Genomic DNA, 19,075 nt, shown 5'->3' on the forward strand with positions numbered 1-19,075 from the left:
TGTATTCATTTAAGGATTCTAATTTAGCGCAAAGTAAATCGGTAAAAAGTGTACACTTGTTTTTGGCCGGAGTTTGAGTAATTTGTTTTAAAATTGTAAATACTTCGTCCATCTTGTTTTCAATCACTTCCACTTTATCATTTGATTTTCTTTTTTTACTAATTTTACTGGATGATGGAGATGGGCTCTTAAAGTTAAAATCCTGAGTCTGAGAATCATCGATTTCAGTTGTGTCGTGCAATTGACAATTTGCAGTCATATTGTCATCATCCACCAAATTTTCAAACTGATAACAATAATAAATATAAAATACATGGTTTTTATTATTTAAATAAGATTTAGAAACATCAACGTAATACGTATATCTATTTTATTATATTCTATGTGTTTTAAACAATTTGATCAAACAACTGATGAAATAAATATAATATAAAAAAGCGGGCAAGTGAGTACCGCTCTGCTGTACATTAGGTGCCGTATGGATCATTATTATATATTATAGGAGTGTTAAATTTGAATCCAATGATAGTTATCATTGTATACGAAAAACGATTCTGAACGAAGATGATTTGTCAGCCTAGGATATAATTTCTAGTGGTTGGTGAAAACGGTGGTTTATGTTTTAATGGCCTGAATACAACAAAATTTAAATTCTTTTATAATAATTGTAAGCTAAACTTATGAAAAACCTTGTATTAAATTTTCAACTCTTAGCTACTTATACAAAAATTTTTATGAAATATACCTACAAAATAATTAGCAAGTACCTATTCATAGTTTTGACGAATTTTTGTCAATATTTGAACTTCAAATGCTAATAAAAAAAAATTGTGCCTATGTATTCTTATAATTTTTTAATCACTATAAGAATAACTTATGAGGAACTTTGTATTAAATTTTCAAGTATTTTGATAGGGCCAAAAAAATTTTATCGACGCTTCAAAAATATTTTTTCAGAAAAATTGAAAATTTCAGTTGTCTATAAATAGCTCAAAAAAAATCAAAATATTTTGAAATTTAAATCAAGTAAAGAAAACGCGAATCTTAATAACTGGTAAAATTTTCAAGTATCTACGACTTAAACTTTTTGAATAATAACAAATATCAAAAATCGTTTGAGGCTAAACCGTTATTTAACGCGGTTTTGTAAAAATTTAAATTTCAAACACTCATAAAAAATTTTTGTCTGAATCCGGTAGAGTTTTTTTTACAGATATTTGAAGAAAAATGTATGGAGAACCTTGTACCAAATTTTCAAAACTTAGTTATAAAAGAAAAAAATTTTATGATTTTTCAACTTCAAAATTACTTGCAAATTTTCGCGTTTTCCACAGATTTCGTAAAAATTTGAACTATAAACTCTTATAAAAAAAAATTGTGACTAACGATTTTTAATTTTTTTTGGCTACAATAAAAACAACTTATAAGGAACCTTGTATTAAATTTTCAAAACTTTTATCGACACTTTAAAAAAAATTTCTCAAAAAAATCGAAAAGTTCAGTGGTCTATAAATAACTCAAAAAAAGTCAAATTTTTTTAAAAATTTAACTATATGCAGATACCACTGACATTAACATTTGGTGAAAATTTCAAGAATTTTCAGTTATTAGTTTTTGAATTACAACCATAAAAAAAATCGATTTGGTCGAAAACTGGTTTTGAGTAAAAATTGCCGTTTTTCCGTCATTTTTTTTTGTTTTTCTCGATTTTTTTGAAAACTGTTGGAAAATGTTAACTTTTTGCCTCTATAATGCACCAAGGATATTCACTTTTACATCGGAAACCACCCCCATAGTTTGAAATTGGAGCATTATTTCGACTAGTTATGCTGTACACAGACACAAAAAAAAAAAAAACACACATCATTGTAAAATCAATACATTCATCACTTCGTTCAGAATCTAATACAATAGTATATTGTGTGGCAAGGGCGGGAAGTGAGCCATTTCAGTCGCGGGCGTTGTGTGCGGCACGAGCCGTAGGCAAGTGCCGCATTTCGCCCAAGACTGAAATGGCCTTCCCGCGCGAGCCACACATACTATTTTTTGTCACGCCCCTGCGTTCATGAAAAATGTTATGCATGGATCTATGCAACAATTATAGACTATTACTAACGCATCGTTCGACGCACTTATATAGGAACAGTGCAAATTAAATATGTTTAAATGTTTATGCGTCGTGCAAGGAGGTTACTATACATTTAAGATGTAACCAAAAGTTTATGTTTTGTAAGAACCGTGGTAGGTGTACATTTTAGTTTCTGGTTGTGCAGGTGATACCTACGTACTCGGCGGCCGGCACTTTTGGGGATTTCTTCTTTTCCGCCCGGCACTTTTGGGGAATTCCTCTTTTCCGCCCGGCACTTTTGGGGAATTCCTCTTTTCCGCCCGGCACTTTTGGGGATTTCCTCTTTTCCGCCCGGCACTTTTGGGGATTTCCTCTTTTCCGCCCGGCACTTTGGGGATTTCCACTTTACCGCCCGCTGGACGGAAAAAGGACGCTTTCGAACGCTTTTCAACCGTGGTCGAAAACCAAACTTTCGGTGCAGGCGTGACAAAAAATGTATTTCAAATACGTATGTTTGAATGATAAATTACAATACTCTACTAAAGATCACGAGATAATAAGTTAATTGTATTTATATTTAAAGTGTTTAACGAAGGTAGGTTGTATAGTCTTAATTTTACAAATAGTATATAATAGTATATAGTAAGTATGATTTGATCATAGGAGTTAGTATGTGGGATGGCCATTAATTATGGTTATATTTAAGATAGTATAATTAATAAGTACACAATAAGTAAACAGTATAAATAATATGTTATAAGTTTAAAAAAAAAATTAAAATAAAAACGCAATGTAATGAAAATTAATTATTGTTTTTTTAGTTGCCAAACAATGAAAGTGATTGGAAAAATATAGCAGCAGATTTTTACAAAAAATGGAATTTCCCCAACTGCCTCGGGGCTATTGACGGAAAACATATAGTGATTCAATGCCCCGCAAATAGTGGATCTGAATACTATAATTATAAGGAAACTTTTAGCATTGTGCTTATGGCTGTCGTGAATTCGAATTATGATTTTATTTATGTGGATATCGGCTGTCAAGGCAGAATCAGCGATGGTGGCGTACTTCGGAACACGCCATTTTTTAAAAAACTGGAGACAAATGAATTTGTAGTGATTTGAAAAGGAGGTTTACTTAATTAATCGGGGGAGATTGTATATTTCTAAATTTATTATTTATTAAATAGCCATAACTTATATTACCTCTCTGATTCCAGTGTCGACTTGTTTGTTGAAATCGTGGCTTTCGTCTGAGACATAGAATTAGGTGACCGATTTATATTTTAAAGTAAAAAATCTTTTTCTTTGAATCACTTTACTTGTTAATTGTATTTAATTTTTTTGATACACATTAATATATATATATTTAATTATTATTACAAACATTTATAACTATTTAACTATATCTTCCTGTCCAGACGATCTGCGTAGTCTTTTTAAACTCGCCTTTGGCCGTCTGTACAAGAAGACAATAATAACGCGAATGCCCGCCTGAACGGCAGACTGGAATTCTTATAATATGCTATCTTAATGTGTGTGTGTATGTGTGTGTGTGCTTAATCTTAATTGCTAATAATTATTATAATTATTTTCTAAAATACTTAACATTTAAAAGATATGATGGCTTAAACGCACATCATTACATCCACCCTAGCCTTTTTGTGATGCGTCCTCGCATCAAAAGTTAAGGATAACATATAATTCCAAACCATAAAAAGCATGAAAGTTAAACAATGAAAAGTATAGAATTAGATACATAATGTGCATAGGGTGTTAGATAGGTATCTGTTTTTTGTAGGAGTTGAATTCTTTGAATTAATTGAGTGTTGATTTCTGATGGTGGTTCGCATGGTTCCACAAAGAGGCTATTAAATGATGTTATATTGATTTTTTTGTCCATTACAGTCATATGCGATAAAACCATGTGCCATGTGTAATTGCAAGAGAAATAGTAGATGTGTGAACTTCATTTTGATTTTGTTTAATGTTGAATGTGAATGTTTTACAATTTATAAATGTATAAAGTATAATACAATGGTTTCTAAGACATATATAATATAATATAGATAGTTTTAATATTAATAAATAATTATATATATAATTTATGTTACGTGCTATAATTGTTGTAAATTGTTATTGAGTTATTAAAGTTTTTTTTTTTTTTTTTTTTTTAAACTTCAATGACCATAATATGAATTATTTAATAATTTTTGCGTTTTTTACAAAAATGTAATATGCTTATGCTTATTTAGGCTAGTTTATCTTTACATTCTTTTTTTATTTTATATTATTCTTTTATAGAGTTTAGGTTATTTTAACTCAAATTATTCATATGTTTTTAACACTTATTATTATAATATATTTATATACATTGTTTTAATTTCTTAATATTTAAGTACTAAGAATTTGGGATATTTGAAAAAATTGGTATGAATATATTTTTATTATTTTATTTATTGATATCGAATTTAATTAATCATATCCAATACGCATATAATTTGTACATACTTAAAAATATATTATGTTTTCACGTTATATAGTGTTTATTATAATGATTTGAGTATGTTGTTATCAAATTATTTTTGTACAATTCTATTATCTTATTATATTTTATTTTTACATGTATGATAATATTTTATTAATTGTTGTTATTATTATTATTATTTTTTTTTTTAGGCAGTGATAGTTAATTATCTGTATCTTCTCTTGAGTGATATGGTTTAAGGCGCCTAACGTGGATTATATCTTCAGTTACTTTATTATCTAAAATTAGTTCGACTTTATAATTTAGGTCATTGATTTTTTCTAAAATTTTGAAAGGACCTCTATATTTTGGACCTAATTTTGGAGATTTCCCTATTTCTGAAAATGGAAATTTAATAAGAACTAAGTTTCCCGGATTAAAACTAATTATTTTATGCGATTTGTCATGATATTTTTTTTGATTTTGTTGAGCTACTGACACTATACTGGGAATTTTATTACGTATTTCATTTAATTCAATTAACGACTTTTTATATCATATGGTAGATTATTTGGAATTAGTTTATTGTCGATTGGAAAATATGGTTCAAAACCATGCATTAAATAAAAAGGACTGTATTTTGTACTAGTTTGTGGGGTAGCATTATAGCTTAACGTTACGTATGGTAAATAGTAAGACCATCTAGATTGATTATTATCTTCTATATAATTTTTTAGTGAAGTAGTAAGAACACCATTAATTTTTTCGACTAGCCCCTGTGATTGGGGGGAGTAACTTGTTGATAAAACTTGTTTTATTCCTAAATTGTTACATATATCATTTACGAGTTTATTTTTGAAATGAGTACCTCTATCAGAAGAAAATATTTGAAAGCATCCCCAATGAGATACTATTTGAATGATAAATTTAACTGTTGATTCGGCGGAGGCTGAAGCAACAGCTTTAGTAAAAATAAATTTAGTATTATTACATGCAGCCACTAATACGTATTTCTTTTTATTGCTGGTAGTTAAAGGACCTAAATAGTCAAACGTTAGCCTATCCAATGGTCTATTTGATAATTGTATAGGTTGTAATTGACCTATTGGTTTGCCTTCTGATTTTTTATTTATTTGGCATTTATGGCATGTTTTTATGAATTCAGTGGTGTCTTTAACCAAATTTTCCCAGTAATATTTATTTTGTATTTTATGAATTGTTCTTGTTATACCTGTATGACCTCCCGTAGGTGATTCATGATAAGATTTTAATATATTGTTAATTAAAGTTTTTGGAACTACTAGAATTGGCACGAAATTTTTAGGGGGGGTAAATTTTTTGTAGTATAATATTGCATTTAATAGTGTAAATCTTCGTGTTTTTCTTTTTATATTTTTAGAAATATTTTTGTTATTTGGTTCTATTATTGTTTTAATTATATCAGAGCAAAATTTGTCTTTAGTTTGTTCATTTTTTATATTGTCTAAATCTAAATTTATTTCTGTATGTTCATTTTCAACTATTACATCAATTTTATTAACTGCATTTCTAGATAAAGCATCTGCTATTAAATTCTCTTTACCTTTTTTGTAAATTATATCAAAATCGAAATCTAATAATTTAAGTGTTAATCTAGCTATTCGAGCAGAAGGGATTTTTAAATTTTTGTAGTATTGAAGACTTATATTGTCGCAGAAAACAGTAAAGTGTCTTCCCCATAAATATTCTCGGAAATAAGTTATTCCAAAACACAACCCTAAAAGTTCTAGGGTAGTTGATGAATATGTTTTTTCATTAGCCAATAATTTACGCGATGCATATCCTACTGGATGTAATATATTATTATTATCGGCTTGTTCAATATAGGCTCCTAAACCCGTAATTGAAGCATCTGTTGTTAGAAAAACATGTTTATCGTCATCAAAGTGTTTTAGAAGTGGTTCAGAGATTAAATATTGTTTTAATTTTTTAAAAGATTCTTCATGTTCTATTTGCCAGTCTATTTTTTTGTTATCTCCTTTTATAAGTTCAGTGAGGGGGTGTGCTATTTTTGCGAAATCTTTTACGTGTTTTCTGTAATACGAACACATTCCTATAAATGACCTAACCTCTTTTTGAGTTGTTGGTTGTTTGAATTCAGTTATTGCTTTTGTATTTTTATCCATCGGTTTGATACCTTCACGAGTTATTATATGTCCGAGTAATTCAATTTTGTTATTAAAAAAGAAACATTTACTTGTTTTAAGAGAAAAATTTAATTTATCCATTATTAATAAAGCATTATTTAAATTATTTAAGGCTTGTTCAAAGTCTTTGCCATATGATGCTAAGTCATCAATGTATATTACGAGAGATTTATATAATAATTCTGAAAAAGCTTCATTCAGTTTTCTCTGAAAGATACTTGAACTAACTTTTAGGCCTTGTGGGATTCTGGTGAACGTGAATAGTCCATGACAAGACGTAAATGCAAGTTTATATTGGTCTTCTTCTTTGACAGGTAATTGAAAAAAACCACTATTAAGGTCAAGAGATGAAAAATATTTTGATCCTTCTAGAGCTCTTAATAAATCTGTAGTTCTAGGTAAAGGATATTGATCTGTTTCTACTCTATCATTTAGTTCTTTATATGAAACTACGAGCCTATAAGATCCTTTTTCCTTCTTTTTTACTAAAAAGGCTGGAGCTGCAAATTTTGATGTTATAGGTCGAATGATATTTGCATTAAGTAATTTGTCTAATTGTATTTTTAATTCTTCACGTTGTTGAGGGGAAACTCTGTGGGGTGCATTAAATTTAGGATCCGTATAATTTTGTTTTAATTTTATTTCGCAAGGATCTATATTAGCACATTTTATGTATGAGGTGTCAGTTGTAAAAAGGTGAATGAATTTTTTTAATAATTCAACTACTTTTTTATGTTGATATTTATCGAGATGCTGGGATATATTAATTATAGTTCCTTCATCCATAAGTGTTTCTTTGTCATCGTAATTATTCGTAATTGTGTTTGATATTTTTGTGTAATTATTTACTGATTTAATGTTATTGTTATTATTAAGAGGTTTTTTGATATTTATAAAGTCATTTGGAAGTGTGTCATTACTGATACTATTATTTTTCTTAATGTTATTTATTAATGTTTGTAAAGGCGGTACGTCATTGATGATAATATATTTATGTGGTATTTTATTTGATGGTTTATCTGTTCTTGTCCCGGGTATCCAATGCGTATTATTATTGACATTATACAAAACGATTGCGGGCCTATTATTATAGTTTTTCTTTTGATAGATAATTGCTGTTTTATTAGTGTCATTGTAAATATAAGTGTCGTGATTATAATAATCAGCGCGGCTAATTCGTCATCAGACATCCAATAATTAGGCAGCTGTGTAATATTAAATAATTGTAAGATATCTGCTATAGAAGTAATTTTATTTAATTTGTTATCGTTTAAAGCATTGCATACAGCATAAATGCCACAGTTTCCATCGCCTGCGACATTTTCTCCGGGTTTATAACTTTCAAAAATTGATTTAATTGTATTACTATCTTTTGTATCAATTTTTATATTATGATCGTCATTTATTTTAATTATTTTACTCATATTATTATTAAGATTATTATTGGGTGTTCTTATTTTATCATTGAAAATGTCATTAATATTATTTGATTTTTTAATTATTTTATGAGAATGGTAATGGTCGCGTATTAAATTTATGACCTTTTGATGTTCATGAGTTTTCCAATTATTAGTTATATGTGTTTTATCTTTATGACAAATGAGAAGATCGATATTTGTGTTTGAAAATTCTTTAAAAATTGATTGTTTAATGATTGCCCAATTACATTTGTCTACGCCTGAGGCAATTGTAGGAATAGCAATTTTGAAATCATGTAATTTTTGCATTGATTTTTTTAAGTTTTGAATAGTGAGTTTTATGTCATCGTATTTAGGTTTATGAAAATATTTTTGTTTTGTTACTAGGTGATAAATTATTTTGTTTCCGATTTTTATTGGAATTGCATCGCCTATTTGTGGGTTTAACTTTTCGAGTTGAGGCGTTGTGTTTCCAAATGTTGTTTTTATACGAAACGCTATTCCTTTAGACATTTTTAAGTCTGCAGATATGCAATGTGCCATCGAGTAGTCAGAGTCTACAAGAAATATATCTGCTATTTCCTCTTTAATATTATTAATATTTGTTTTAGATATATTGGTATAAGTTTGTATTGTGATTGAATCATTTAATATTAAAGTGTTATTATGAAAATTGATAATAGCCTTATTGCTGTGTAAAAAATTATTTCCTATTATTATATGGCACGTTAAATTTTTAACAATAAATACTGATGTTTCAAAATCATGAGAATTGATTTTAAGTTTAATTGTTGTGGAGCCATAGACAGTTAATGGGTTATTGTTTGGACCTGATAAAATTATGTTTTCTTTAATTATTTTATTTTCAGGGGGTACAAGCGTGTGTCTTATACAACATATATTGGCCCCTGTATCAATAGTTATAGGTACATCAATATTATTAAGTTTAGCGCGAATGAATAACGGTTCAGAAATATGATTAATTTTGTAAGTAGTTACTGGTTTTTTAACTGACGTTGAAGGGTAACAGCGAGTGTCAGAAAAACTGTTTAACCTATTTATTAGTTTTTTTGAATTGAAAATTTTCTACAAGTTTGTGCTGAATGTCCTATCATATTACATAATTGACAATTAATCGGGTTATTTTTAAATCGGCAATTTTCTGTAGAATGATTATTTCTAGAACAAATTGTACATTGCATTTTATCATTGTTATTTGAATTATTTTTGTTTTTAAGTAACAAAATTCCATGGTATGATTATTTTTAAAGCATATATTACATTTTTTTATATTGTTATTATTTATATTGTTGTTTGGTAGAAAATTACGATTCTTTTTAAAATTGTTAGGCTTATTAAGATTATTATTTTGAATTTGGGGTTTTATAATATTTTCCATTTCGTTTTTAAATTTATTATTATTTTCATTAAGCAGATTTATTTTCTCATTGAATTCATTTGAAATTTGATTTAATTTATTGGTGATAATGTCAGTTTTTATTTCGGAAGGCGATTGATTTGTTTCACCCGTTACCATAAATTCTACCATTTCGTATTTTCTTATATTGTCTTTTAATAATTTTAGTGTTGAATTATCTAATATTCCAATGTATCTCGCAATATTTGGTTTAAGACCCTTCATTATATATCTAGTTATTTCTTGTTGGGCCATTTCAGAATCTATACGTCTACAAAGTGATTCGATTTCATTAATAAATGCCATAGGTAGTTCATCGTCTAACTGTTTTCTTTTCTCGAGTAATAATCGAAGCATATCTTTATGAGCAATGTGCTCGAATTCATTTCGAAGTTGTTTTTCTAAATCAGCCCAGTTATTGAAATTTTGATGTTCGATGTTTTCATAAAAAGTTAGTGCTGGGCCCTCTAAGAATGCAGGTATGTATAGCAATTTTTCTTGTTCAGACCAGCCATTAATAGAAGCTGCTCTTTGATATTTTTTTAAAAATGCATCGATACTATCAGATGAGGAATCGGAAAATATGTTAGGTTTAAAATAGAGTTTTTTACTATCCATTTTGTTCGTTTCGGTTTGATTATTTAAGTTTTGATAATTTTTATTTATTGTTCCAAAATCGTCCGAGGAAGATTCACCGTTTAAATATTTTAATAATCTATTTTTGAGTTCTGCAACTGTTCCCACACTATTTAAATTTCTTTTATTTAATTCTAAAATTAATTGAGGTTTCTTAAATTTGTTTATTTCATTTGACAGTGAGACAAAAATTGGTTCTCCTATTTCATTTTCCTGATCACTATTATTTTGTGACATTTATGAAAATTTTTATTATTATTGTATTTTTTTTTTTTTTTTTTTTTTTGGTTTTTATATAACACTAAATAGATTATTTTATAATATAATTTGTGAAGATATAATTATAATGATTTTAGGGGGAAAAAATGGAAAACTTAGGCATTAATTCGTTTTATTATAATTATAAAATAATATTTTTATATTAATTTATTTATATACTCTTATTATTATTTAATTTTTTTATTTTGTAGATTAATTATTTTTTTTTATTTCGGGGGCTTTAAACGTGGTAAGAGCCTCTAGGTGGGCGCCACTTTGTAGTGATTTGAAAATAAGGCTTACTTAATTAATCGGGGGAGATTGTATATTTCTAAATTTATTATTTATTAAATAGCCATAACTTATATTACCTCTCTGATTCCAGTGTCGACTTGTTTGTTGAAATCGTGGCTTTCGTCTGAGACATAGAATTAGGTGACCGATTTATATTTTAAAGTAAAAAATCTTTTTCTTTGAATCACTATACTTGTTAATTGTATTTAATTTTTTTGATACACATTAATATATATATATTTAATTATTATTACAAACATTTATAACTATTTAACTATACCTTCCTGTCCAGACGATCTGCGTAGTCTTTTTAAACTCGCCTTTGGCCGTCTGTACAAGAAGACAATAATAACGCGAATGCCCGCCTGAACGGCAGACTGGAATTCTTATAATATGCTATCTTAATGTGTGTGTGTATGTGTGTGTGTGCTTAATCTTAATTGCTAATAATTATTATAATTATTTTCTAAAATACTTAACATTTAAAAGATATGATGGCTTAAACGCACATCATTACAATTAATACCACAAGAAGGAATACTACCTAATACAAATGTTTCATTACCATATGTATTTGTGACAGATGGAGCTTTTGCCCTAAGTAAGAACATAATGAAACCTTACTCAGGAGTACATGAAAATGGAAATTGCAAAAGAATTTTCAATTACCGGCTTTCTCGAGCACGCCGAGTTGTTGAGAACGTCTTTGGAATTATGGCTTCAGTATTCCGCGTATTTAGAGGACCTATACTTTTAGAGCCAGAAAAAGTTGGGAGATGTCACAATGACTTGTGTATTGTTGCATAATTTCTTAAAAAAAAGCAGATCATCAAATTCTATATACACACCACCTGGAATTTTCGATACTGAAAATAATGACGGAATTGTAATTCCAGGCTCTTGGAGGTCTGAACAAAATTGTACTAAATCTATGCTTCCATTACAAAGAGTACCGAGAAAATCTGGCCTTGAAGCAAAAATGGTTAGAGATCAGTTAGCCGAATATTTTGTGACAAGTGGAACAGTGGAATGGCAAGAAAATTATGTACACTAATAAAAACAGCATTAATAAAATAAGTTAAACATTCTAAGATAATACAAGTATTCGTTTTTTAAACCAAACTAAAACTTAAAAATATTTGTGATAAATACATAAATAATTATTTTATTAATTTCTCTTTTATTTTTAGATGCTACTTTTAAAATTATATAGACGATATTGTAGTTTATTTCGGGTCATTCATATTTATTTTTCACAGCTATATTGTATAATATTTTAAAACATAAATAACCACACTTTAAATGGACAAAAATAACATAGAGACTACGAACAACTAAAATTAACATTTGGTTCATGATTGTTAGAATATATGTCGACACCGGTTTTTACATGTATAAACCGGCGACTAGAGCAACGTGAATGATTACTTTAAGTATATTTCCTGCATTGGTCATTGGTATTTTTAACATATTAAATAATAATTACGTGTACAGGGCCGTATTTAGAGTTTTCCTCTCAGGGACAACAGAAAAAAAAAAGACGCTTTATTACAACTAATAATTAAATCCAAATTATAAACACTAAAATTTATTTAAAAAATATAATTATTGAAATATATCAAAGTATATTAACTGATTAAACTTACCTCTGTTGAAATTGTTTTTTTTGGAGTGTAAACCCCATGCAGAAATGCCATTGCATCATAGGCAAACCAGTCTGGCTTAAAAACATCTTTGGCTCCACTTCCAGTACCCTTACTTAATTTAACTTTGCTTAAAAGTTTTCTATAAGTAGCCATAAGAGAATCTTTTTTTTTTTTTATTTCTGTAATATCAGTTTTAACACTAAATTTACAAAAATACAAAAATCAATAATTAAAAACATATATTTTATTCAAAAATATTATTAAAAATCAAAAATTTATCTAACCTTAACTGGTTTTCTATTTCTTTCCATGCATCGTGAACTATATTTCTATTTTTATGATCCGGATGGCGTGGGTTCCAAATTTGTGGATGTGATTCATACAGTTGCAAAAACTCTATAACCTCATCATTTGACCATTCCATAGTTATAAATTATTAAAATATTAAAAATATTATTGAAATAAAATAACACCAAAAAAATAAAACACCAAAAAACGTATGCTATATGGCTCGCCGAACCGCACGCTCGTTGGAACGCTATTTAAATGCGCTGCTCGTTTCCTTTGGCGCGGAAACATCGGACCGACAATTTTCGGATAGGCGCGAGCCTGGCCGAGCTATACCGCGCCTAGACGAGCTAGAGCGTTCCCACGGCGCGTGTAGTGTACCAAGCCAGCTTACTTGGCTCGAAGCTCGCCGAGCCACGCGCCGTGGGAACCCGCCTTTATTTAATCTTTTATATTTTTTTCCATTTATACTTTATTTTATTGGCATTTGTTTCAAATGTATATGAGATAAATACAGAGTTTTTTATTAGCAAAACAAAAATTGAAGCAGTATACTTTCAAATAATTTTAAATAGCAATAATGTTTTTCAAATTATAAAAATTTCATAAAAACATAATATTTATTATCAATTTATATCTTATTCTAATGGCGTTTGGACGTGTGATGCGGTCGCCGTGATTCCAGATTTCATTGTAATTTCTCATTTAAAAGTTTGCACGTCTCCTTTAATAACTCAATTTCTAACCGTACGATTTCGATGATTTTCGCAAAAGGTTTGTTTTGCACGATTTTTCTGATTATTTCCAATTTAATATGTATTACTACTGATTCAGTTTACCTTCTAGGTATAGCCCATAGAGTAATACTCTACGGTATATCCCGTTGTGTAATATTTGGATTGATGATAATAATAACTCATAATAAATTCTATTATAATTAATACAACTAGTATGGTTTGTTCGGCGATGTCAGTAGATAGGTGGGAATTAACGGTATTTGTAATTTTACTTAACTTATAACTCCTCCTAAATATATTTATATTATTTCCTTTTTATATAAGAGGTACTCAAGGTAGTATAGTTGACAAAATGCGTATTTTGTCATGCGTGAAAATAGGTCGAGATAGCTAGGACATGTTTTAAGAAGAGAAAAAACCGAGGCAGTTTCCGTGACAAAGTACACGAGGGTGGATGGAAAAAAAGCAAGGGGAAGACCGAAAAAGAGATGGTTTGAAGTTGTAGTGCAGCGTGATATGAGAATGACTGGTGTTGTGAGGAGGATGCCAAGAATCGTTAGTAAGTGGAGATTATGGACCACTTGGGCCGACCTCAAATAGTCGGTAGAGAAGGCAAAGGAAAAGCATAAAAAGAATAAAATATGTAATAATATACCAGTTACCACCGGCCACCGCTGCTATACCGTAATAGTTTTTACGTTCATCAGTTGTGCGCCCGAGTTTGATTAATATTCAAAAAATGTATAATATTCAATAAATAGGTGATTAACATGCGGTCTTTGAAACGTGTTTATTTTCTACACGTGTTAAAATAGTAAGGTACCTACAGTTTAATCCTCGTCTTTTCATATCTAATACTTAATCGACGTCGACATAAGAATGTCGACTGTATTCAGTCTAAACAAGACATATACCTACATGCACCGATGTATCTGCAATACTAATATTCTACAAGGTACATCGATTAAGCGATTTTACGTTTATTTATTCAAATTCATGCATAGAATATTAACATTATACCGACACAATATATTATATATATAATATGTATATTATATGATAACGAAAAATGTATACTTATCGTAGTTCCGAACTTATCGCAGAGACATTGAGTTTTAACTTTTAGCAAAGAGACGTGTGTTTCTACTTTAATTGTTAAATTATTTTACTAATAAGATATTCCATACTCGCTTGTCCTTACATTACTGTATGAATTATAATATGTAAAAATGTGTCATCACACCATATATGCAGTGGTTAAAGTGATGGTGGGCGGTGTACCCCTTCTGGCCCTTCTTATTTACGGTAAGATTATGCGTCCTCTTTAATTTAAGTCTCCTAAGTCCCGGCGGACGCTTAAAAAAATTAACTGTAAATTTATGTTGCATGTTAATTTTAATAATTTCTTAAATGGCTTACGCAGACACTCATATTGATTAAACATCGAATTTAAACGTACCTATTTTATTTTGCTGGAATAATCTCCACGTTCTGAAGATGGTTAAGTGCGATAAGCGATTATTAAATAATAAATTATTGTGTAGTAATGTATTATCCACATTCACGCGATTTCATGGGATATAATAATTATGATTTAAATAAAATATTAAACTGAAAGAATATGAATAGTGACATTCTTTAGGTACTATAAATTTTTTTTTAGTAGTTTTTTATATTTAGGTTTCTTAAAAAAGTTTGGTTAGATATAGACTTTGGATAAAGAACTCGGGAACGCTCCTTAATTTTTGGTGACGTTAGTTCCCCCTCAACATTTTTCCCACTGCATATATGTAAATATGTAATATCAGTACGGACAGTACGTGTTTCGTAAACCTCCGTACTACAATAAAAGATTTATGCTTAATCTTAAACATAAATCTAAAATACATGTTACATATAATATTCTTAGTACTAGTATTAGTGATTACAATTTTTTTTTTATACATATCTACCTACTTACAATTTTTTATTGTCATTACAATTATAATTGTGTAATTTATTTCAATAATACGTATGTATAACTATTCCTAGTCGATTTGCATCGAATTCTTTTTCTTGAAAATCTTGTATATTATTACTTTTTTCAGCTCAGGATAATGGTAGAAGTTAGTTTTAAAATGTTAGATTAACATAGATTAAAAATCTTAATCTAATCGATTTAATCTATTCCAAGGGCGGATACAAAGCTAATAAACGGGGGGGGGGGCAATCTGGCTATATATATTATATATACATGAATAAAATTAATTAATAGGAATAAGAGGCATAATAATTGTCTAATTATTAGTAGACATTAGTTGTGTACAGAAATCAGTCATACTGGTGATTATGATGGGACTTACTGTTTTATAATACACTTACTTTGATTTTAATTTTTAACTAGGTACCTAATGTACTTACATACATTTAAATATATGAAACATTCAGTATAATATATGAAAAAAAGTTTATTTTATATATTTATACAAATTAATAAAATGTTTTAAATTACAAAATCTTTTTTTCTGTTATTTTTTGAAAAAATGTTATTACTTCATCTATGTCAACATGTTCATCTCGGTGACAATGAATAATCGCCAATCCTGTCAGTCTTTCTTCTAACATATTGCACCGCAGCCAAGTTTTTATCCTTTTAAGGGCGGAAAAACTCCTCTCTGCCGAAGCTATACTAATTGGAAAACTAGCTAAAATCTTTAAAAGTATATGTATTGTTGGAAACATATCTTTGTCACAATGTTCTAATGATTTTAGAGCTGTATCAGGAATATCATTTTTTTCTCTATTCCAATATCCTTCCCACCAAATCATTTCCCCTTGCAACTTTCCAATAAAAGCTTCTTTATTTGCAAATCTGCCATTTAATCCATGTATATTTAGAAACTGATTCCAAATAAATTCAAATATTTGTACTGTGTTTTTTTGTATTTTAGAAATTAATATTTTTGGCACAAATATTCCAAGATTATACACGCCCAATGTTTCTTCTGTGAATCTGGATTTCATATCAGTTATCAAAATCTAAAAACGGAATGTATACTGTTACACGGAAATAGTCTTCTACATTTTTTATCTCTGGATTCTGTCTGTGGTGCTGTATTGATATTGTTCTTGGCTTTTTTACAGTAATCTCTAATTTATCCATTTGTTCCACGGCTTTGAAGTACAAATTTTTAAACTCTGTTTTGACGTCTAATCTAAGTTTATTTAAAATTTCAATAGTTTTATTTATGTAGTTAACTGCAGATTGTTTATCAAAATTTTTTTTTTGCAAAATTACGCTTAATGGTTGTGTAATTGAAAATATATGTGAAGCAACATAAAGAGTGATGACGAATTCACAGTCAATTGAATTCAATAAAACCTTGGCTTTACTAGATGATTCTCGATCATTCCAATTGCTTATTTTATGAAGAGAATCCATAATTTCCGAAATTCCAGTCAAAAATTGCGTCACTGCTGTATGCCTCTCAACCCACCTAGTTTCACAAAGTGACTGTAGTGAGGAATGTAGAACAGATTGTAGTACAAAATTTCGTTTCGAACTTCCATGAAAAAATGAAATAATTTCCTTAATTTGTCCAAAGCTATTCCGGATGGACTGAATTTGATAACCTTTAGAAATTGCAAGATTTAAGCCGTGGTTAAAACATGGACATTTGACAGCACTGGGTATCTTTTCCAGAATAGTTTTTACTGCACCACACACTTTTGAAGCCATAACACTACAACCGTCAGTAGCAATACCAACGCAGTTATTCAAATCCAAATTGAAGTTGTTCATTAATTTTAAAACGGTTTCTCCTAATATTTTACCATTTAATTTTGGTTCTATTTCAGAATTTTCGAAATTATAACTGTGTGGATCTATAAAACCAAGGAAATCTTCTTGAACAGTGTAATCCTCATTATTATACCGTATGACTAAACATAATTGAGATGTATGTGACACATCGGTTGTTTCGTCGAACATAATACTATAAAATGGAGACCGCTTAACTTTGTTTAAAATATTATCAATAATTAATTTACTGCATATGAAAATAATTTCATTTTGAGTAGTTTTACTTATATAAGTAGCTTTGGAACTTGTATTTTTTAAATGGTTTTCTAATTCCATATCACCAGATTCAATTCGAAATTTTAATATTTCTCGAAAATTTCCTTCGTTCAGTTTTGGAGATAATTCATTATTTTTCAACAAAGGTCCGTCATCCCGATGACCTCGAAAAGGTATGTTCTGGCGAGCTAAAAATAATACAGATTTAATAATGGGGCGCAACCTATTTCTATTTTCTGTTATTTGTTTCAAATGGTTAGAATCTATCTGACTAACAACTTCAAGAGAAGGGTTTTGGTATGTCTTTATAAAATCCTGCGCTCTCAAAACTGATTCAATATGATAATTAGTTATTTCATGGGAGTGAAGATCTCCTGTGTTTTCCATTAAATGTTTAAAATTTTGTAATGGTTTATTTACTAGTAAACCAAGAGTCATATAATTTTTTTTTCCAGTACCATAACCACCAGAGTAAAATAAAGTACAATATTACAATATAGTCCATTTTACTTTCTGAATATACAACCCATGGATACATATCCAAATGTTTTTGTTGTAAATGTCGACGTATTTCTTTTCCTTTCAAATTTTGTAAAGAAAATGGATACACATAACTCTTTGGTGCAACCCAATGGTTTTTTAATAAATTATATCGAGTGTGATCATCTATAATTTGCTGTATATATAAGCCAATATCATATGTTTTAATTATTATTTCAGTATCATTATTAGAAGCAGGATGAGTCAAATTTTTAGAACTTGATGGTTCTAAACTATCAGTTAAAGGCGTAAAAACTGTGGATGTTGATGGTAATAATGTTTCGTCAATATCATTTTGATCGTTTATTGAATTATTACTTTTTTTGAAGTAAGATAGTATTGAAGAACTCGATTTTCTTTTTTCACTCATTATTAATTTCTAGAAAAAAAAAATTTTAAAACAGTGGTCGTGGTGGAAAATTACGCACTATTTTGATCGATATTCGATATGTACTTCGATAAAGATGCATTTGTGATTTGCACTGATAATTATAAATTATTTATTTAAAAAAAAGTTAAAACCTAATATTACGAACAAAAACATATTTTTTAAAAAGATTTTTATTACTTACAGCAATAAAATTCCAATTCTAAAACTATAACAATGTAAAAACTAATTCCGATTATTAAAATTATTATAATATTTACCTGCAGTAGCAGTAGTCAGTAGTAATATGTTTCTTTGGTGTAGTGTACAAATTCTACTGGAACGTCGTATGTGGAGTGTACGGACGTCGGACACGAATGCGCTATCTCATACTCGACAGTGTCAATATATTATGATGGTATTATTATAGTATTAATACGGATTATTATCGTAATATGGTTATTGGTTATACATAGTAATACATATCATAACAAAATTATTTTGTTAAAACTTATGAACGTTACGACGGTCGACGACGAGCGCGGACCTATTAACGGCAAGCAACGAGGCGGTTAAAACCATTGTAGTACGGCATAATAATTTAAAAATAGATCGACTTGGTTACTGATGTTATCCCAAAATCGTAGTAGTAGAATAATATAGGAAGCAATATTATATAAATTTGTATGTGTACTGT

At 28.8% G+C, this 19,075-nt stretch overlaps 2 protein-coding genes across 2 annotated transcripts; both read right to left on the reverse strand.

Moving 5' to 3' along the window:
- Positions 1-3: 3 nt before the first annotated feature.
- On the reverse strand, positions 4-12,943 carry LOC126555709 (uncharacterized; the record flags this gene model as incomplete). The annotated part of the gene is made up of 3 exons (XM_050210595.1): positions 12,674-12,943; positions 12,390-12,588; positions 4-286 (listed from the first exon to the last, which is right to left on the reverse strand). Coding segments are annotated over exons 1-3 (622 nt in total), but the record flags the coding sequence as incomplete, so codon positions are not given.
- A 2,275-nt stretch (positions 12,944-15,218) lies between these two features.
- LOC126555707 (uncharacterized) lies at positions 15,219-18,381 on the reverse strand. The gene is made up of 5 exons (XM_050210594.1): positions 17,982-18,381; positions 17,480-17,659; positions 16,452-17,410; positions 15,947-16,294; positions 15,219-15,254 (listed from the first exon to the last, which is right to left on the reverse strand). The coding sequence occupies exons 1-5, from the start codon at positions 18,379-18,381 to the stop codon at positions 15,219-15,221; spliced, it is 1,923 nt and encodes a 640-aa protein (XP_050066551.1).
- Positions 18,382-19,075: the final 694 nt, after the last annotated feature.

The sequence above is a fragment of the Aphis gossypii genome, unplaced genomic scaffold (assembly GCF_020184175.1).
Source record: "Aphis gossypii isolate Hap1 unplaced genomic scaffold, ASM2018417v2 Contig01014, whole genome shotgun sequence".
NCBI lineage: Eukaryota > Metazoa > Arthropoda > Insecta > Hemiptera > Aphididae > Aphis > Aphis gossypii.